Source organism: Ciconia boyciana, chromosome 8 (assembly GCF_034638445.1).
Source record: "Ciconia boyciana chromosome 8, ASM3463844v1, whole genome shotgun sequence".
NCBI classification, from domain to species: Eukaryota; Metazoa; Chordata; class Aves; order Ciconiiformes; family Ciconiidae; genus Ciconia; species Ciconia boyciana.
Genome location: NC_132941.1, coordinates 26,897,083 through 26,919,284, shown reverse-complemented (window position 1 = coordinate 26,919,284; position 22,202 = coordinate 26,897,083). Strand labels below are relative to the sequence as shown.

General features: G+C 38.1%; 1 protein-coding gene across 4 annotated transcripts in view; it reads left to right on the top strand.

The window, feature by feature from the left end:
* Positions 1–22,202, top strand: part of PCDH15 (protocadherin related 15) — a 378,762-nt gene that overhangs the window by 214,166 nt on the left and 142,394 nt on the right. For all 4 annotated transcript variants that reach the window (XM_072869959.1, XM_072869956.1, XM_072869957.1 and 1 more), the window contains exons 16-17: positions 2,569–2,662; positions 19,672–19,800. In XM_072869959.1, coding sequence (XP_072726060.1) covers positions 2,569–2,662; positions 19,672–19,800 — 223 coding nt within the window. The remainder of the gene's footprint in view (positions 1–2,568; positions 2,663–19,671; positions 19,801–22,202) is intronic.

Sequence of the window (22,202 nt, the reverse complement as noted above, 5' to 3'; positions counted from 1 at the left end):
CAGTTTCATTCTCCTCACTCTAGGATCCATTTCGAGTCATTTTAATGTTTGTTAACACGCTCTGTACCACATTTTTTCCCCCCTATCTGTGTGCAAGTCTATCTTAATCTGAACTTACTGCATGTGGTGTGTTTTACATATGTGGATACTTGTTTATTGTTCTCTTTGTGACCCCAGACTGGTTTTGGGCAGCCCCTAAGGTTGTGTTTCTTTATCAGTAGTAGGCCACTGGTGAGGTGTTTGTAGCCCCAGGCTCTGGTGTCATCTTGTGCCTGAACTTTCAGTACACTAGACACCATGCCTCTCCAGCTCCATACATAGTTCAATCTTCACACACTAACCATGTTATAGCTACCCATTAGTTACAAAAACTATATATATAAAAATAGGCATGACGCTACAAAATTGTAGAAAAGTAAGCAAAAGCTAAAACAACATTGGTATCGGGTACCTGCTCATTAGATAATTGCTGTTTAAAGCTGAAACCAACCTTTGAGCAGGCCCAGGCAAGTCCATGCAAAGAAGCAAGATGGGTCCTCAGGCCCTGTTGTAGCTTGGCACAAGACATGTCAGCTCCATATTTACTGGGTCACAAATCTACACACAATATTCATGTGTCCTGTTGGTTTTTACCAACCTCCAGAAAGTATTTTAGGTACAATGAAGGTTGCTAGCTTTTCCTTTTTTGAGGAAGCTAAACATGACATGTTCCTATGTTTTAGTTGTGTAGCAATGAGGCAGATTGAATGTAGCATCTCCTGAAATATTATTTTCTTTGATTACTGAGTTTGGATATTATTTTACCTACTGACCTTTCAGTCCTAGGGGAGAGTTATGCTCCCACTCACTGTTTCCACCTATTTCTGTAGTATTTATTTTAAGAAACTGCTTGCAGTAACAGCTTGCCAGTAAGTGTTGGTATTTGTCTCTGATGAAAACAATGTTGGAAAAAGTCTTGGTCTAGAACCAGTTTGTTGAGGTCTTCTCTGAGAGTAAGAAATCACAGCAGAAACTCTGCAGAAATTTATAGCCTAGGGAAAAAAAAATGCTTAGGCACAGATTACATACACTTAAGTGTTCTGGAGAAGTACAGCTAATGAGATCTCAGTTTGGGACTTCTTGGTTCAGTTTGGCTTTGGCTTTGGCTTTTTTTGGTTGTTTTAATAAAACCTCTTTCTGAACAAGTAGCTGTTTAGGTTCTAGGTTATGAACATAAAACGTAGGTTTAACCAGTAAAATTTATAGTTGCGCCTGACAAATGCTTGTGTCTGATATGTCCATTAAAAATGGAATAACACATGGAAAGTCATAGCATACGAAGATCCCAGCCGGTGTGGATTTTGCACTGCAAAATCATGTGTTGTTACACTTTTCTTAAAATGTTACAGCCAACTGTGACACGTTTGGTGGAGTTTCATGGGAGAAGCTGCTCAGCCCTGCAACAAGAGGATAACTGTCATCCTGAATCCACGTTTATTGGTGCATGTTTGTTAAATAGCCTGTGGATTGGGTGGCATTTAACAGGGATCTCAATTTGTTACATACTTGACCATGTTCCAGTAGACACCAAAATCCTGTAAATGAGATGCAGAGCTTTAGCGCTGGTCATGGAAGTACCACTTCTGCCAGTTCAGTTAAGCAGAGTTTAGCTTGCTTAGACAGGATTGTCAACTCAACGGTACTTTTCTGATGCTTCCTAATATTAAAGTAATGAGTCCACAGTGGGATCTTGTCTCTGTGTTGCTACAACACACCTCCAGGTGGCTTCCAGACTTCTGCATGAGGAAATGAGATCATCCTAGAGACAAAATCTAGGTTGTTTTATTTGTCAGCAGTTGTAGGAATTCGCAATGCTTTCAAACAGCATTTTTGTAAAATTTTGTTTTATTTTTTGTGCATGTGGCTTCCAAATAGCCCTTCATTTGTTGTCTTTTTTAAATGGGCATCAATAATCACAATATCCTGATTAGTTTTCCACAACATTTGTGCCTATGTTAATACTTTATTATTAGGGAATATGGTGTATCTATGCATGCACTGAATGGGCATTAGCTCATTGCAGCACTTTGACTACATGCAAGTTAGTAACCTTTAGCATGCAAGTTAGTAACCTTGCCCTGTAAAACTCTACAGAGCCTCATACTTAAGACCGTGTGTGTTGTATTCCCGCAGTTTACTGCTGCAATCCTGTCAGGGCTATCAGGAGTCCTCTGTGATTAACAGACTGCTTGTGATTCTCTCCTCTCATTTATTATAGCATGCAGCTTTCTATCCAGTGACGGTCCTGTGTTCAGTGTAGGTCTATCTTTTGTATATTTCTATAGATCAGTAGGTTGTTATTTTAATCCTAAATTATACATGTATCGAAGTGGAAAACATTAGAAATTGGCTCATTGTTTTTATTAGCCTTTACCTACACAAAATATGCTTTTAGTTGTAATAAAGCCTAAAAGATTATTAACTTGCTCAAAGGGAAACATTTGTGTAACACAAAGTAGTGGAACAAAAGTGCTTGTAGATGTCTTAAAACTGTTGTGATAACATTTTATGTTTTTGTTTTATTACTAGTTCTGGACTCCTAGCCTTAGGAAAGCCCTTGGACAGAGAAAGCACTGATCGCTATATTCTGATTGTTACAGCCTCGGATGGCAGACCAGATGGGGTGAGTTTCCTGTAATAGTTTAAGAAAATGGGCTATTATGATACGTAGTTAGGGACATGAAGTAGTCTAATTGTAGTATCTTTTATATGGGTCTTGATCAAATATATCTGTAATCTGCAACAATTTTCCTTTATCTCAAAAAGGTTTGTGTAGATAAAGCCTGTATATCATTGGGGTAATGTCCTTGATCTTGAAACAGAGTGACTTTGCTGCTACTTCTGCCTTTTTGTTATCCTTCAACAAGAACCACTGCAGTCAAGGTTTTGTTTTATTCATATATGTGCATCATCTTACTATTTCTTCTCCATGCTAGTAAAATAACCAGACTTCTTTCATACCCTCTCCTAAAAATCAGTTATGTGGGCACCTGTATTACAGATTTGTGCTTTCTCTAGTCAAATGCATTGAACTTTTTTCAGAATTGACAGATGAAAGCACTGTCCAGCTTCAATTTTTTTAAGTTCTCAGGAAAAATCTGGAAAAGTGCCCATGCCACTTCTCTTAAAAAATAAAACTTTTTTACCGGGAGGTATTTCTAAGTCTTGTATGTTTGCATTGATCCAGGCGTGCAGTGACCCCGCAATCAAACCAACAAACATATTGCTCACATTTGTGTTTAGTACAACAAAATTGTGATTTTTCAATTTCCATAATAAAAAATGGAGGGCTATTTAAGGATAAGTATTTATGTACCAAGTAGAGGCAATGGAATTAGGTTTTCTAAAAGTTTGCAGCAATCCGAACAGGGGAAATTTACCACAGTTGGATTGTGCAAGGTACATGGGAGTGCAGCAGTTCTGCTATGGATTTGTGCCATGGAATAATAGCATAGATGGAGAAGTCTCTAAGTATCCGACCTTAAAATTACAGTGTATAAGGGCAGATGTAAAATAATATAGCCACGTTATCTGGGCTATTCTAGGAGGCAGTGTTCAGCTTTGAGATTGAAACAGAGAAATCTTTGACAGTTTGCTAAGGAGCGATCATAGAAGCTCTGTGGTTTGGATCCTTGCTCACCCTGTCTTCACCACAGCAGAAAAAAATCTTATGTCTTATTTCTGTGGCATGCTCTTTTCCCTATTTTAGCTTCTTCAGCTTATAAGATTTGCCTTCCTGCTCAGCATTTACTCAGAATTTTTTTTTCCCAAAGTATTGAGAAAGTTTTAGAGCCTTTATGCAACTCTATGGTAATATGGAATAACTATAATAGGGTCTACACCTTTTCCATTAAAAATTGGGTTACAGTTATCTTCAGTAATTCATCTTAATACTTGTAATTTTATTACTTGTGAAGTATTCTCCATTCTTGATAGCTCTGAGTTCAATTGTTTTAATCTCTAACTTCCAGCTGTGAAATCTGAAGGTTTAAATAAAAGACTTGTATTCTGTTTCAGACTATGTTATGCTGCTGAAATACTGTCTGGGGCATAGAAAGGCTACTGAAAAGATATTTCATCTTCCTTTCATCTAGAGATTCATTCTCTTTGTCCTGGAACTTAACTGGACATCTGATCCATTTTAACACTCAGAAGTTGAGTTGCTTTTTTAATAGAAATCCAGTTAATCACAGCATACTCCTTAATATAAAATAGTTGTACATAAGGTGAGATGTGGCTTTTGAAGCTCAATTGTGTAAAAACCACCAAAAACAAACTGTGGAGGGCTTCGTTAGTATAGTCTCTGAACTACACTGATGTAGGGTGGACTACCTGTTGCAGCAGAAGTCATCGATACTTCAGTCTGTGAGCAGTTCAGTAGCCAGGCTGGGGCAAGTAGCAGGCATGTTGTTGGAGGAATGGACTGTCCTTTTCTTCTTCGTGCATTGCGTAGCCCAGTGAAGACAGGGCTAGAGGTTCCTAGAGGTCTGGTAATACAAATAAGAACAGTAGCATTTTCAAAAGTAGTTGTAATGATATGCAAATTTCAAGGATTATTTTTTTTAGTGGGGGGTTTTTTAGAGAAAATATCAAGAGTATCCCACAAGGAAGTCAAATAATTAGAGCCCAAAGAACTGTTGTAACATCAATGAAAGGTATTTGTGATTTCCTAACACTGGCACAAAACTCATCATTTCTCAATAAGCATAACAGTTCTTACTAGTACAGCAGTCACTTGGCAAGCAGAAAGACAAGCAAAGCAGCAGCAGGTTGCTTGACTCTCTGGTACTGAATGCTCTTGATGGATGGTGGTGTTATGTTGTTGTTGTTATAACAACAACATACACTTAAAAAAAAAATATCCATTCCCTTGCTATCTCATTATCTGCTTTCCTTCCTCAATACCATATGTTTTTTTCCTGGAGTTTTGTATCTGCAGGTGTGTGTGTGTGTGTTAATTGTTCTCACAGTGAAATGTGGTCACACATTTTTAGCTTGTGTGTGTTCTCTTTACTGCTGCTTGGTTTAGGATCTTCAACACTCTCTCTTACCTGGCTGTAGCTGTTTTCTTCTGTTACGATACTTTCTGCCGGTGGTGGGGCACCTTTATTCTTAAAATTGCCCAGCAGTATGGCTTACGTGACAAGCTGACTTGACTGCTCTTGCACCCTAAGCTTCTGGTGACAGTACTTGAAACGAAAGGGTTAGGAGTTGGGTTTGAGGGTTAGGCTCAAGGGTTAGGCTGGGCTTGCCAGTGTCACAAATGAGACTGTATAAGTCTCTCGGCTTTTATTTTACAAACAAATAGATGAAACAGGGCAGCTCAGCCCATTAAATGTCCATGCCTTTTCCATGCCAGGAAACAGTGGTTTTGACTAATTTACAAGGCTTCCTTGTGTCTTTGCACAATTTCTTTGATTTGCAGCTCTTTTGGACTTACTCTCTACTGTTTGACAGGCTCCTCCTGGGTCAGGGACTAATTTAAAGTTGCTAGCTGGTAACATGGCAAACTGTTCTACGGACATAAATGCTTGTTTCAACAAGTCAGTGAAATTTCATGGAGGACCTTTTCTTTTTAACTAGTTTATATCAGAAAGCAATGATGTCTCTTTAGGAAAAAAAAACTATTCCTACAATTACAAAACTACTGTTCCCTCAACTAATTCACCTGCTGCTTGTCATCAAGGTTTACTTTTTTGAACAATTCTATTAGTGCCTACAGAAAACCAGTTATCTGATTGAAGAACTTTTTTCAGTTTCCCTAAAATCACAGAGTTAATTCCATAGGCAGGTGCAACTTAATTTAAATGACATTAACATATTTAGCTAGTAACATACAAAAACTGATTTTCTTCCATCCAATAGTCGGCTGTTTGAAACTACCCATTAGTGTCAAATATACTTAGAATAAGCTTTTGTATTCTATACAACCTTTTCTGTATTTGCTTGTTTCTTTAAAATTTGAAAGGAATTTAAAGGGAAAATACTTTATTAGTGTGGTTTGGGGTTGTTTTTTTTCTTGGTAATTTTTTTTAACTAGAACTTTCCTGTTCAGTTACAACATGAAAACTTGGCGTTTGTACATTTTTGTAGTTAGGTTTTATGAACAACAGTCATAGGATTACAGGATAATTCAGGTTGCACAGGATCTCAAGAGGTTATGTCATTTGAGCCTGTTCCTCAAGCATGGTCAGCTATGCTTGCATTGACAATTTAACTGTGGAGCAGGTTATTTAATTCATAGCCTTCAAGTATAAAGATGCATAAAAAGCCATGTTAGTACCCTTACGTAGTAGAAAAAATAAAACATTTTTATTGACATTTCATACTTATCTGAGAAAGTTCAGTCTTTGTAACTTCATCCATTGAATTTGCTTCAGAAATTGTGAACAGTACTCAAGACATTTCAATATCGATAATATTTTTCAGCTAAATTCTGTTGTGAACAAAGATTTTTAGCCATTATAACGTAGGTTTCAAAGGGGCATAAGTTCAGCTCATTTAATTTTTAAATAATAGTGTATAAAATACTGCATTTTAGATGGAATACTTCAGATGGGAACTGTTGCTATGCTTTGAAATTGTTAGAGCTTTCAGAAAGAAATTTATCCCATGCTGCTTTAAAAGTTGTCTGTTTCAAGGTGACGACTCTCTTGTCTGTTCAGCATGGTTCTCGTAAAACTAAGAATGTTTTTCTCCTTAGAGATAAGTAAGGCTCGTTAAGTGGGTGAAGCCTGTATTTTGGTATTGAGTCATCAGTCTCTGGGATTGGCTCACCTGAAGCAAACAGAAAGAAAGGGCCAGAAAGATTCATCTTGTTTCCTACCTTTAATGCTAGTCCAGTTCACACACTGATTGCCATCTCCAGCCCTGACAGGGTCATCTTTAGCCCGGGGAGACATGCCAAAATGGATCTTTCTTTCCAGTTCTGGTATCTCCAGGAGTTTGGAGGTCAGCACATGGTGCAGCAGGACACTTCCCACACAGGATCACACTTCTGCTTGGAGTAAAGCAGCCCCATCACCAGTCTCTTGGGGGGCCATGTTTTCTTCGGGTGCCTTTCCTGTCATCGTGGTGGTACGAACCATTACCTTTCTAAACTCACAGGTTACTGGATTCCTGATCTTCTAGGGGCTGAAATTCTGCCTCTCGCAGCTGTGTGACCTGCTTGCTCCACTCTGCTGTAAACCCCAGGGGATATTGGACTAGTACACAGTATGCAGTATGGTATCAGCCCTCCTTTTTATCCCCAGTGTTCTCTAGACGAACATAACTATTCTCCATCATTATCTATGAAGTCTGTTGAACACATTTTTGCATTTGAAAAGTCTGTGGTCCTGCACACCTTAAATTGTTGGTGTTTTAATGGTATTTTTTTTCTTGCTCCTTTTTCTGTGTCATTAATAAAGGGTCTAAGAGACTTTTAACAACGTTGCTATGGCACTAAGTAGTTGAGGTTTCTATTGCAAACCCCAAGGCTTATTTAACTGCCTAATGTTATGTGGTGACAGTCATGTTGACACCTTTTGACTTTTGGGGACTGCTTATTCCATCAAAATTAATACAGACCTACTTATGCCTTCACCAAGCAATACAGCTTTCCATTTAGTGGTGTGGCGTGGCTGACACCGTTTCATCACTTTTGCATGCCTTATAATGCTCTTGATTGTTTAAAATGCTTGACTATGCTTCCCAAGTTATTGTTCTGATTTATAACCTGGAGCATTAACAGGCTTGTGGTTTTTCTCTGACCTTGGAATAACATGACCTACCACCTGTCACTGTTAACAATACAACACAACGAACAATTAAGTATGCATTAATTGAGTAGTCAGGAAAATATTTTTATTTCCCTAGTAATGAGACTTAGTTGTAGATGGGCAGAGGAGTGACGTGCAAATAAAAAACTATATCAAGCTCAGATTGTTTTCACAAATTGTGGTATGTTTGGATGGGATTTAAAGGCAAGAATTCATGTCTCTGCATTTCAGAGCAAGAAGTCAGAAATAAATATGCATTACTTTTTTTTGGAGAAAGAAAAAGCCTTCTGTGCTATTTATTTTTGGCTTGCGTGAGTGTGTATGTGTCAGTTCATTTATATAGATAAAACAGGAAGCTCCATTGTATTGTCTTACTGTGTAATATTTTGTGATTTAAGCAGAATTCAAACCTCCAAATACAAATGTCAAGTCCTGAAAATATTCACGAGGCACTTCAGAAATGTGTTTCTGCCCAAGTCTTTGCAAAACAGAGCAGCGCAATGCCTAGTTTACAAAGCCGTTTGGGAGTTAGTAATTAGGTATTCTTAAAAATTGTCAGTCATCCAGGGGGTGTTCTCAACCTGCCAGGTAGCTGCAGCCTTCCTTTTTAATATGGCTGAAGGAGACCGACAATATTGATGTCTCTTGTTACACTCACTTTGTGATACCCAAAAAATACTGACAGGGGTTCAGATTCTTTTGTATGTCTTGGAAGACTCAACCACCAGACCACTAAACTACTTTGGAAGTCCAGAAGAAGCTGTTGTCCATTTGCTCTTTTGAAGTTGGGCTGTTCAGGATATAGTCTGAGATTCGCTGGATAGGAAAGATCAAAGGTGACCTAGCTCTGGGAGGGTGTCTCTGAAAGCCATGAATCCAAGATCTTGCCCATTAGTCTCAGGCAGTGCCCATTTCTTCTGCAATGAACACTTCATGAAAAAATCAGAGTAATTTTAGCATTGCGGACCCCAAAACTGGTTTGGGGCCGTGTTTCCTAAGGAGACAGAGGCACCATCAGGTGACCCTTAGAAAGGCATTGGAGAGAGAACTGTTTTCTCGGTGGGCTGGGCTGGCCAGACCAGCTGCGTGCTGAATGCAGGGACTGAATTGGCATTTTTGAAGACACTCTAAGTCTTTTTTTGTGCTTTCTATATGTGGTTCTGGGTACCCAGCACTGGATGCCAGATTCCACTCTGATGTCCAATGCATAAAAGTGAGACACCGCGATGTTTAACCTTTAAGTGTGGCTAAAACGTTCATGGGTTTGCACTGTACTTAGTACCGGGACTTAGAATTTAGAAGCTCTGAAAACCATATTCCTGGCTGCAGTATGCATGAGTATGGCGTTCGTAGAAGGTCATAGTGGTGTCTGCCACAACAATGCCCTCAGAAGGACCAACAGTTGAAAACTAGAATTTGCTTACCTTATGATCTAGTTAAATAATTGCCACAGGCTGTAAATGAAGGTAGAATAAATACCATTGTATTCTTGATCCTAGACAAAGATGCGTCGGAGCGAGGCAGCCTAATAGTCTCTCAGTCCCAGGGGCCTTGAGGCACACTGGTGTGCTTTGTGTAGACACAGATAACCATGCCATATTCCTCCTCACTGTCTTGTTCTTGATCAGAGCAGACCAACATTTCAGGAGGATATTCAGCTGCTGAGTGAACCATAAGTGGCCTTATTTCAGTGCATTGTGTTTCATCATGTAAGTTAGACTTGGGTATTTCAGTCATCTTAGAAGATCTTTAATAATTTAGAGCATCTATCTCCCATGACACTTGAATTAATTACATTCCTTAGAGCAAACAGGTAGCACTAGAACAAGGTAATTTAGACAAAAATTTACTACTTGAATAGCATAGAGAATTAATTACAGTAAATTTTCTGTTACTCCTGTAAATATTACCTGTATCTGCTCCACATCAGTTCCATTAACTATCAAGAATAAAGCATGCACGCCTCTTTCAGTAAATACTCATTGAACAGAGATTTTGTGTACAAAAAGGCTTATATTGAAAAAGGCTTCTACTTAACTGACCTTTTTGTAATCAGTAAAACAAGGTTGCAAAAAAAAAAAAAAATCAATGGAATCTGTTCATACTGTGGAACCTTAATACTACCTTAATGTAGCCCATTTATTTTGATCTGTCAGTGCAATGGGAAGGAATAGTTCTTAAATATATGAAAAGGAACAATATAAACAGATAAAAGATTTTGTACTTCCACCTCTAAAGCACTCCTCAAATGATTTTCTTTTCAACAATACAAACTGTAACTGAAGAGAAACACTGCCTATTACTATTTTCCTGACAAGTTATATACTTCATATGAGAAAGCCTTAAAAATTTCTGCTGATCTGTAAACTTCAGTTTGCATGAGAAGAATTTATCTGGCCAGATTTCCTCTTCTGTGAGAGAAGGATTTTCTCTGTGCATCAGCTCTTTTATTAGGGCAAGCTTTAGGAGACTCCCAAACTTCCAGTGTTTGTACAACTTGTCTGCTTGCATTGCATGGGTAATATTCCCCATAAAGGCTTTGATTTCAAATGCTGACAGGGAAGGGGTGATTTAACTAATTCTCATAAGAAATAGATTGATCACAGTTTTCAATCAAAGACGTAGAGCAGATTGTAATTCCGTTTTGAAAGATGACTTTAATTATTTTAAGGTGAGAAACAGTTCTGCACCAAGGATAAAATAGAAGCATTTTCAATAGAAGCATTTTGTATCCCAAAATAAATAAGCTTAAGTAAAACTATGTTAAAATAGATCTTGCAGCAGAGTTCCCAATAACAATGATGTATAGTGTAACTTTGAGTATAATTACTGTTATTGTGTGTATACAGTAATACCACAGTCATGACAGTAAATACAATGGTTGTGAATTCTAGTTAAACTGGAAAACATAAGTCAGGCAGACTGTTTTTCAGCCAGCACTGTATTAGAGAGCTAGAGAGCTCAAGCGCAAGTTAGAGAGCTCAAGTTAGAGAGCTCAAGAGCAGACACACCTCTTAAAGCTCCTTGCCCTGAACCCCTCTCTGTAGCTGAGCATGCCTTTCAGACAGATCTTGCAGGTTAGCGGAAACCTCTGTTCTTTTTATAACAGCAGTGAAGTCTCCAGTTCAAAATAGATAGCCCATGCAAGAAGGCTAGGGGAATTGCAGCTGAAGGATACGGCAGCCCATGTTCCTCACCTGTTTTGAAGTTCTCAGGTTTGGTTTATGATATAAGGACATTGGTAGAGATGCTACCACTTTATCCATTTGCCATTAAGATGCTGAATCCCGAGCTTTTAGTTTAGATGCAGACCCATTTTTCCACAGCTTTGGCTCTGCCAGGTTGCATGACAAACGTAGCCTACTTTGTACATTAGCCTCCAACTATGTTAGGTGATGTGTAGCACACAGTATGCTCTAAATTTGAGTGGTTTAGTGTGAGCTATATAGTTTGGGATATAAGCTACCAGTTGCTGCTGATTCATCCCACAGAAACAGTAATGTTTCATTCCTGTGATATTGAGATGCTTTTCAGCTGCTTGGACAGCAGATCAATACTCTTTCTCTTCCACAAATAGATACACAGTGTTGGAGCCCTGGCTGTTACGTGGCCAGTGACTGGCATAACAGTGGAGACCTATCCTGTCAGTCCCATGCATTTGTCAAGGACATTTCTGGAATGTATGTGATTTTCTCTTCCTTTCCTGCTGAGTTCTCATCTTTTACATTTTCTTTTTTGGATGTGTGAGGGTTTAGTTTAGGGGGAGTTTCCTTTGGAGATTTATTTTTGTGTGTTTGACAGCTTTTCTCTTTTTCTCGTCCCCAGGCTTTTTCTGATCTTTTTTCATCAGTGTAATTATTGACAAGCTCCAGCCTTGTCTTTCCCTGCAGCCTCAGTCTCCTCTCTCTTAAATGTCTTTGCAGTCTAGCTGGCCATTTCTTCTTTATAACTTGGAGAGGTGTAGTGGGTCAGTAGATAACGCTTTTAAAGTTCTCATGCCCTACACTGGAAGAAAACAAGGTCTGAAAATACCTGAGGCTTGCAGCCTTGCTGGTAGGAACAGACCGGAAAAGAATAACATGCCCCCCCCTTCTCTGTGGCCCAGTGGATGTTGTTTGTTGTGGTTATGCAGCTTCTGTGCATTCAGAAAGGTCGGTGAACAAGGCCATAATCAGTTGTGCACGTTTACCCATCACTTTTTCCAACTTGGGCACTTCATTGTCATCCTCCATTACCAATTCTTATTAGATTCCCATTAGCAATGTTGCTCTTCAGGCTGTCACTCTCCTGGAGCACTGAATTTGGACAGCATGGCAATTTACATGTTACACAGTTTATGTATATTTTATCCTGATCCTTATTACACCCAGTATCTTAAGATCTGAGCAGCTGTTTCCCCTGTTTGGTAAATAATAGCCATTATTTTGGATATCATCATTTAAGTGTAGTTTTCTTGAATTGAATATAGATAAGTCCTGATATGACTGATCAGAAGCATTATTTACAGTTTCTTTTTCGATCAAATAAGGCCTTGGGCTTTGCCTCAGGTCTTATTATTTGCAAACTAGTTATATCTGGAGATGATAGCATTTGTCTTGGAGTTTGTCTAAATTAATAAACTTGCTTGACATTAGAGCTAAGAATGTTTCCTCTCCAAGGCATAGAATGCTCTCATCAATTCCCAACTTCAATTTAAATGGCAGGGTACAAATAAAATAAGTCACAAGTGAAATCTCCATCAAATTTATCATCCATAACATTTATCAGTGTCTGGCATACTTAGGACAAAAGATATTTGTCGAGACAATGTAGATGTTACATTTATTGCTTGGGAAGAATTATATATGTAAGAACTATTTTAGTGGCACTAAGAAAGCTATAAATTGCAGCTGTTGATCTTTTGTTTGACTTATGTTTATTATAAAAGAAAAGTAAACATGGTTTGCTTCAGTAATAAATAGGAAATGCCTGATATGAGGCTGTACTACTTTTTTCCCTGTGTGATTTTCCAGTAATAGCTTCAACGCTCCTTTCCAAACCATACTTGACAAATCTTTTGTAGAAATGCCTAGTTTTAAAACAGCCAAGGCGCTTTTTTATGTATCCTTGCCATATTATCTTCGTATTTGCATGAGGAGTATCCATTCAGTTGATATACAAAACCAGCTGTGAATTAGGTGTGTCTCATTACTTTGGGGAACCACTCAAGTTTGTTTAAAGACATTTAGTGGTCATTAAACATGTCAAGAGCTTTAGTGAAACAGCAGCTCTGTTTCATGAGTGTGCTATTTTACTGTCTCTTTTAGGATTCTCTACAAAACACTGCAACTTTTCATAATTCCTTAAGAAATTTGTGACACTTCTGCTTTCATTCTGATGTAATGAACAAAATAGCATGTATACAATCAAGTGGGAGAATTAGAAGATTCTATCTGCAACTGATTTTCTTTCTGACTGTCTGATCAGTTTGCTCAGAGCCCCATCCAAGGTCAGGTTGGATGGGGCTCTGAGCAACCTGATCTAGTTAAAGATGTCCCTGCTCTTGCAGGGAGGTTGGGCTAGATGACCTGTAAAGGTCCCTTCCAATCCAAAGCATTCTGTGATTCTTCAAACATCTTTTCTTCAAACATCATCTTTTTCTCTATTCGTTTTCCCCAAGCTTTGCAAGGAAAACTCTGCTTCATGCTGCTGGTAGTTATAAGCATTGCCTTAATTTTAGTCTGCCATACTCAAGTCACCTTGCAGTGGTACAAGACTAGAGCCAAAGAGGACAGTAATGTTGTAGGGAGCTGGGACATAGGTTCCTGATACATGTTACAGCACTTGAAGTATGAGAACTGATGAATGAAGAGAAATTAAATCTTTTTTTAATCTTGAGGCTATGAGATGTGCAGTACAGCTATCTTCATGCACACACCCCAACAAGACAAGAAAGCTGGCTTTGCAGAAGTAAATGGGCACCCAACTGGAACTTGTCATTAAATATAACTTTTGCTGCTTTGATAGTCAAGGGCCAGAATTACTTTTAGAGCTCCTTATGCTCTTCATCACTGACTTAAAAATTTTGGTGTGATGAGTTGTGACAGAGTTAAAAGCATCACCACCTCTCTGTGTGCTGGAGGTTTCCTTAGTAGAAGAATTTAAGCTAGTGACATAGAAAATGAAGTGCAGTTTACATGACAGTGGGAGCATTCTCAGGCAGCCACTGCTACCTGCGGTTGAAAATAGTGATAAGAAATGATAGGCTTCTCTAAAGGTACAAGAAACAGAGCTTCATACAAAATATAGTGACCCTTTCTCAGTGTGTTTACTTTTATCCTCTCTGCAGTGCACTTTTTATCCCCAAGGCATGCATTCACTACCTGGGGTCCTTCTCACCTGTTGACTAGTGTGCCAAATAGTTACTTGGCTGCTGTAAGAAAGGGTATGACCCACAGTCTACTTGCTTTCTTATTTTCTGTTCCAGTCACAGACTGAAGAAAGGTTGTGGCTAGCCTTGAACATAACTTCTAAGCAATGATTATTTACTCAATGTAATTTTAGTGTTTCTAGTGACTTTTTACATTATCCACAGGACGGATGACCATAATGTTACTAATACTGCTCTGTGTTGCAGTTCTGAATAACCCACTGTAATTTATTCTATTTGTCTAATAAAGGCTATTTCAGAACAGCACGTCAGTCTTAAGCTGTGGCTTGCAGAGAGCTTAAGCAAATCTTTGGAGCTATCTAATGGGGATATGAAAATGTTAATTTTATTTAAGAATCTTTGATTATAGCAGTTTCTGATGCTAATGGCAGAACAGCTGCCCTATGATCTCAGAGAAATAAAGGTAGCCAACTGACTACCACTTCATGGAAAAGGTTGGCATTGCTCCATCAGTGGGATAACAAATGTTTCCTGTATTCAGATGAAATAACAAGATTTTTGAGTATTCCCATATTCTTTCTCAGTTTCAGAGTTTGTTGTTACTGATTTAAAGGAAGAGAACACAGGGGCATTGCTGCTAACCCAGAGCTTGTTTTGGATGCCCCTCTTGGTGATCCTGCCACTGAATGCATCCACTTCTGATAGTTTGCTAAATTGTGACTAATATAAAAATGAGGATATATTTGAAATGTTGGTCTTATTAAAGGATCTTATTTCAGTACCCTTGGAAGTTTAGGAAGAACAGAAAACTTAATTTTATAAAATAATTTTCCTGTTTGGCATCTCAATAAAATATTATTCATTTGCAATTTATCGCTTTTTTAATTCAAAGTGAAAGTTTAAGTATGGCTTGAGACTTGATAACAAGTGAAGCATTATCCTGTGTGGCTGTGTTGACTGGCAGGTAAGGTAGGATGCTTAAGATGAGTAAAAGTATTGCCATCAATTTGAAAAATACTAAAATTCTTAGATAACAGAAGAGTTGGGAAACAATTCCCAATGTCTCGTCTCTTTTACCTCCCTCTCTCCCTTCTTATAAAATCCCCACAAACTCTCTTTTTTTTCTTGCAAAACTAAGCTAAGCAAAAACTCTTCAATCTTTCCAGTTCTTGTTAGTCTGGGGGTTTAGTCTGACCTGGAATCCCTCAGCACCAATAACAATTCCTACCCTACATTACAGAATAACCTATAGAATAACTCAAGAAAGCTTTCACCCTTCACATACACAAGTCAGGCTGATAGTTGATTTACTGCATTTTTCAGGTAACCCCTATCTAATGGTATAAAGGCATCAAAAACTTGATTCTTTGTGTTCTTATCCAGGGAGTGCTGAGAACAGGTTCCCAGTACCTGTCCACAGTGCAAAGACAAGCTAGAGCACAGTGTATGGAAAACACTTGTACTTCATTGTGCTGAAATGCTCTCATTTTTGTCCTCATGGGGAGAAGCTGTTCCTTATGTCCAGTCTGAACCTCTCTTGTTTCCGTTTACACTCATTTTCTCTCCTGACACTGTCGAAGTATCTAGGTGTGGTCTTCTGAGGGCTGAGCAGAGGGGATAATCCTTTCCTTGGGTCTCCAGGCTGGACCCCTGTCCATAGAGCCCATGAGCTGCTGGCCTGTGTTGCTGCCAGGGCACGCAGCTGCTCCTGCTCCACTCACTGTTTGCTGACACTCACAGGCCTTTCCCACAGAGCTGCTCCTGGCTAGGCAAGCCCTGGCCCAGGTCCCTGTGAGGGGCTTGTCCTTCCCAGGGGCAGGACTGGGCATTAGTCCCTGCTGAATTTCATAAGGTTCCTGTTGACCCATTTCTCAGCTGGCCAAAGTCCTTCTGAATGGCAGCCCTGCCCTCCAGCGTACTGACTGTTACTCCCAGTTTGGTATCACCTGCAAACTTGAGGAGAGTGTGCTTCATTACCTCCTCTACATCACTGATAAAGATATTAAAAAGGATCTTAAAATTAATCTTAAAATCCAGGTTATATTAAGCAGAGCTCAGCCTTCCCTGCTGCCTCTGCTGTCTCCTCTTAGATGAAACCTGAGTCTCCTTTGATACTTCAAATGACCCCTTCTAGACTTATTCCAGTATTTCTGTGAGCTCTGTATTTCTAATAATATTATAACGATTGGGTTTCAAAAAGGCTTGAGGAGAAGAAAAGTTCCCTTTTTTGTTCAAGACATAAAAGTATTGCTGCAGGGTCATGTTGTTAATTGCATGCTTCCAGAGCAGAGTGTTGCTTGGGTTTAGAAAAACACTGTCATTTAGGAGAAGTGCTCATAGGAGTACCTCATAATGTGTTGCTATGTTTATCTAAAATACGTATTTAAGCACCCCCATTGGCATGCACTTCTGTACAAAAGTTAGGCCTGTAAGTAGTTCCCAACAGTAATTTTACTTTCGTCACTTGATTCGGAAGTTATCAGATGCAAAGGCATGTTTTGGCAGCTGTTCTGGGAGCTGCTGTGGGTTGATTCAGCATCATCAGAAGTAAACATGCCACAGATTATCAGACACATCCTGTTAAAATTTTTTTGAATGCAAAATAAATATTTTCAAATTGAGAATTACTCACTGTCTTAAGGCAGTGTTTTTTATGCCATATTTCTCTCTTGTATTAAATCTAAGAGGTTTTATTACCCTGTATTCTGTGGAATCAAGTTAGCTTCGGAAGATTGGTTTACATTCAGTGCATGTTGCACATCAGAGCAAACATTCTGGAGTATGTTTTGTGTTGACGATGCATAAATTGTAAAGTACTTTTTCTTTATATAAATTGAATGTGGGAATGGTGGTTTCAGAAACAATTAGCAAATAACTGAGCATAAGCAAATATAAGAAGCCAGCCTGAAAGCATCTTTTTGTTTGTTTGTTTCAAAATATTCTGTATTCATTACTTTTTAAGTATTAAGTAGTTATTGGATGGTGCTTGTTGTGGAACAGATCTGTTTTCTGCATTTGCCTCTATACAAAAACTGTAGAAACTCTCACTCTGAAAGAGCTGTATTGTGCATGGATATTATTTATGCTACTTGTGTGTGTTTGGGATCTGCTCTTTGCTGTGCCGATATCAAGAGGGATTGCAAAGGAAGCCTGCTAGCACAGGTAGCACCGCAGTGAATGTGTGGGACACTGTGCAAACGCACCAGCTGGATTTATAGCTGTGAAAAGAGGCAGCTGACTCCAATACCCGTGACTGGGACACTTGCCAAGTCTGAGGATTTGGAAGGTGAAGGAGATTGACCTGTTAGAGGATCTCTCCTGCAGAGAGTAAGTTATCAGATTGAACTGGCAACACAGCAATGAAAGCATGACTACATACTATTAAGATAGTGAGTACATTAGTTGTCCTTTGCAAGTGCTTTTCCCATGTGGCAGATACAAGGAGCTTGCCCCTTAATAAAAATTAGACGATAATCTGCATTTATTGTGAGCAGTTGCTGCACAGACCTATGAGAGTGTAAAACTGCTTGAGGTTTGTTACATGGGAGGTACTGCACCAGATGTTTCAGAAAAGGCATACAAAGATGCAGATTTACATTCAGACTTTTTGGGGGGTTTTGTTTTTTAAGGGAGGATGGCTACAGGTTTCTTTATGAATCGTGTGAGGTGCCACTTTCTAACAGGTTGGTCTTGTGCCTAAAGCAAGGAACTTCTTCAGAGTTTTCCCCAATGTAGCTTGACGCAAAGTAGTTCAGTATCAGAAGGCATCTAGATATAGCACAGGAAAGCTGATTTAATACACTGTGTTTGATTTTACGCTGCACTTCACAGTAGCAGTGGCTGCAGCATGGACATAATTACAAATATTACTGTCACTGGGGGAACAGTACAAAACAGAGTCTGGACAACCAGCATTAGCAATAAGGCATCAGTGTTAAACTTCACACGTGTTGCTTTCTAGCATCCATCTCCCTTAGTATACTTGTCTAACTGGCTGTATTTATAGAACAAGATAATTTTATTTTCTTTTCTTCATATGTCTATGAAGGAAGCATTCATAGACTAATGATACCGTGTTATAATACCAGGTTAGCCTGCCCATCCACAACTCCACCACAGCATCAGTTTACACCGCTATCAGTCATGCCAGATACTAACGCACCTTGCTCCTGGGGAAGATGCTACAGCCTCCCTGCACTGTGCCTGTGCTTCTCTGTTCTTGCAATGAAAGGCTTTCCTAGTGCATAATTTCAATCTTTCTTACCATGGTTTTTGCCTAGTAGTGCTTCTCTTTTCTCTAGTGGATGAAGAGTACTGTTCATTCCTTCTCTTTGCAACCTGTGTCACTGGCCACAGAAACTTGCATTATTAGCCTCAGCTCTTCTGTAGTTATATTTATAGGGTATAAAATAAAGGCATGTTTTTGTTACTCTTGCCACAATGTTTAAATTCATGAGGCTCAAACTGAGGTATTTCACCTCAATGCAAAACTGTTAAACATGAGAAACGGAGAAGAGATGCCAATGCTTAGGCATGTTCTGAAATAACTAACTGCATGAAGTAGCTAGTGTTAGCTGATGTATCTGTTTCTATTATGATCTTAAACTGTAATAAGCTTGAAGCTATGGTTCGCAATGGTACTTGCTGCTGTACTGGATTTGAATTTATGGAATAAAAGTATCTCTGATAACAAAGGTGTTAGCATTTGTTGAATGGATTTAAAATACAATTAATGTATTAAATACAATAACGTGGTGTTTTGTGTCTGAAACAGTATATAGGACCAGTGAAAAGAGATTTGACTCAAGCTGTGAAGATCTGCAAACAAAGATCTGCACTCTCCATTTCCTTTGATTTGGATAGAAAATTTCAGTAGGGAGCACAGACATGTTTTATTAAAATCTTATGTGTGTTAAATATAGTTAATTATGCTGTTCCCACTAGGCACCTCTCTGTATGTTAAAGTTGATGTGCTAATGCTTAATAGCACGTCAGCGTCATGTGGGTGAAGGGTGATACAGAGATCTCTGAGCTAAGGCCAGCTGAGCTCACCATGGAGCTGTGGTTGCATGATTGTGCCAGCTAAGAGGCTGGCTAATCATCACAGTAGCATATTTTGACTAGTAAAATCAGTCATTTCTTTCCAAATTTATAGTTCTGGCAAATTTTGATATTTCTGGCTTTTTTCCCCACTCAGAATGAAAGATCCTTAAATCCTTAAAATACCGTTTAAGAAGAAAGATACTTGAAACCTTCAAGCATCTCTAATACATTATTCAGTCTCAAGCCTGTTTTGTCTTATAAGAAAGGAAAGGTAAAAATAAACTCTTCAAACAAATAATGCTTCCTGTTTCAGAAAAGCATGCAAAAAAAAATCAATAATCTGTTTACCTGTGATTCTGTACTGCATGGGTCTAATACATAGCAGTAAGGTTGCTGATCAGTTGTCATCTGTGAAACTGTAAAATAAAGATAATTTGTTCATGTTATCTTTCTCTGTAGACCTCAACTGCTACTGTTAATATAGTGGTGACAGATGTAAATGACAACGGACCAGTTTTTGATATGTTTCTACCTAAAAACCTGTCTGTACAGGAAGAGGAAGCCAATGCTTTTGTTGGTCAAGTAAGGGTAAGTTATTAACTGTGCAGAGAGTTAAATTGTTTATTTTATTACCCAAAGTGTCCAGACTGTTAGGAAAGAGCACAAAATAATTGTACCTTAGACAAATTCACATCAAAATGTCTTAGGTTTAAATGCAAACTGTCTGTTGTCAGATGCATTTATGTTAACAAATTCATCTTTTGGGCTTTAAAATACAGCCTTGATTTTCTTCTTCTCTATGCTTAATAGCTGAAAAGGCTTTTTCATTTAAAAATAGCACATTAAAAAACTGTTTTTGAAGACATACCACTGTAAAAGCTTGCTTATGACAGATTTACAGTGTTACAATATTGTCGCCATGTTTTTATACTCTTACCGATTTCTTTTAAAATATTTTTCGAACATAAGTGACACGTATATAAAATTGTCATGCATATAAAGACAGTTAAACTGTTGACTGAAGTAATTGATTACCTGTCATAAAAATATGTTGTGCTTGAGGTATTGTTAATTTCAGTGATTTGAAGCTGTGTAAATGTTTATAACATATAGGGATCTTCTGGACTATCGAATGCAGATTCAGTCACGTGAAACATACACCACTTTTTTTGGCAAAGTCAGTTTTTCTTAATATCAGGTGAAAGAAGAAAGTATGAATTGGGGTTTTTTTAAGTAGCGGTTGAATATAATGTTTAATATTTCCTTCAGTGATGCGTTAGCACAAAAGCTAGATGCAATATGAGCTGTAGGTAAAAGATTAATTTGGAAGCATGTTTTTTCAGGAATTTAGGAAAAATCTGCCTTTCTTTCCCATAGCAACCATATCAATAGAAAATGGGAGCTCCTTAACTGCTGTATTAGCAGTACCTTCAGAAAGAATAGGACGTTTCAGGTAGTATTGGAACCATACTGGGCAGCATATAGCCATAATAATCATGTTTGTTTCCAAATTTATGTTATTCAGTAAGACATCCATCAGAGTTTCTCATCTATCACCTTTCTTGTTAATTTTGTGTTCTTTCTAAGTGAATTTCACTTCAGTTGTTTTCTGGTATTTATAAATTGAAAAAATGCTTCTTTGGGTTAGGTTTGTGTTTCCGTCTAATTTTGTTAGTTATTCATGAAGTTTGATTTTGTTCAAGTTGTACTTCAGGTTTTGTAGGCTTCTTCAGTAGTTTCATTTGCACTTATACTGAAGTGGTTCTACATATGTCTATGCTCTGCTTGCTGTATAACCTAGTATCAGTAAAGGTGGGTACTGCTCTGAAGCTGTCTAAGCTCAGGTGTAATTTTCCAGGGAAATAACTTTTTGTCAGCATTGATGAAGATTACAGTTTTCCTAAAGCTTAATTTTGTTATGTTAGAAATATCAGCCACGTCAAAGGCTGTTTTGAAGTCTGGGACATATAGAAATTAGGATCCTTGCAATTAAATCAGTTTCCATAAATCAATAAGTTACTGCTTTGGTTTTTGTCATTGCATTCATGTTATGTGGTCATTTTTCATTTTGCATCCTAAAATGTACGGACATGATATTTCAAATAAATACCAAAAAATATCTTTAAAATTCATTTTGTGTTTTGCTGGGTGCCGTCAAGGTGCAATAATCTTCTCAAACACTAGATTGGGTCTATTTTTAGCTTAGATGGAACTATAAAATAAAACAAGTTACTGTAACAGAATCTCTCTATCTTATAAATTAGTATACTTTATAAGTTGTGTTGAAATGAAAATAGGTAATCAAGCCTTGTGATAGCTTATTTCTAGTTGTGGAATAAATGCTTTTACTGTCATGTTTATCACCGGTCCTAATTCCCAGTCCAGGAAAAGGCACCTCTTTATAGCACAAATACTGGATGTAGTTTCCATTGTTTCATATTTACAAATGTAAATAGATAGTATAGAAAAGTGATCTGGGCTTTTGGAATTTTTTTCTGGCTTCAGTGAGATTATTGACATAAGGATGACGAACATTTAGGTGTAGCTATGTTGTTTGAGGATATTCTTCTTTAAAAATTTAAATATCTTTTTTTGTGGTGTTGTGCTTCACAGTACATTAGAACCACAATAGGTATGGGAATACATTTTGTATAGAAGCTGTAATGTGGTTAAAACATAAAGGCCTATTTTAGATGAAAACAGCCTGATAAAAGAAGGTAGCCCTTATTGTGTCATGTGTTTTCACTATCAAGAATTAAGCCGCTAACTGGCAAGCCTGCTTTTCAGAATGTCTTTTACTATATTCTTTTCAAACAGAAACCTGAAATCCACCAGAGTAAGCAGTGGTATAGATGATTGAAAAAAGAATAAACAAACAGCTTTTATGGTGTCCCTTTCTCTTTTGAATGTTGGCTTCCCATTTTGCATGGGGAAGAATATAGCAAGAGATTTTTATCTTAAGACCTAAGAAGGTATGGGCCCTGCTGCTC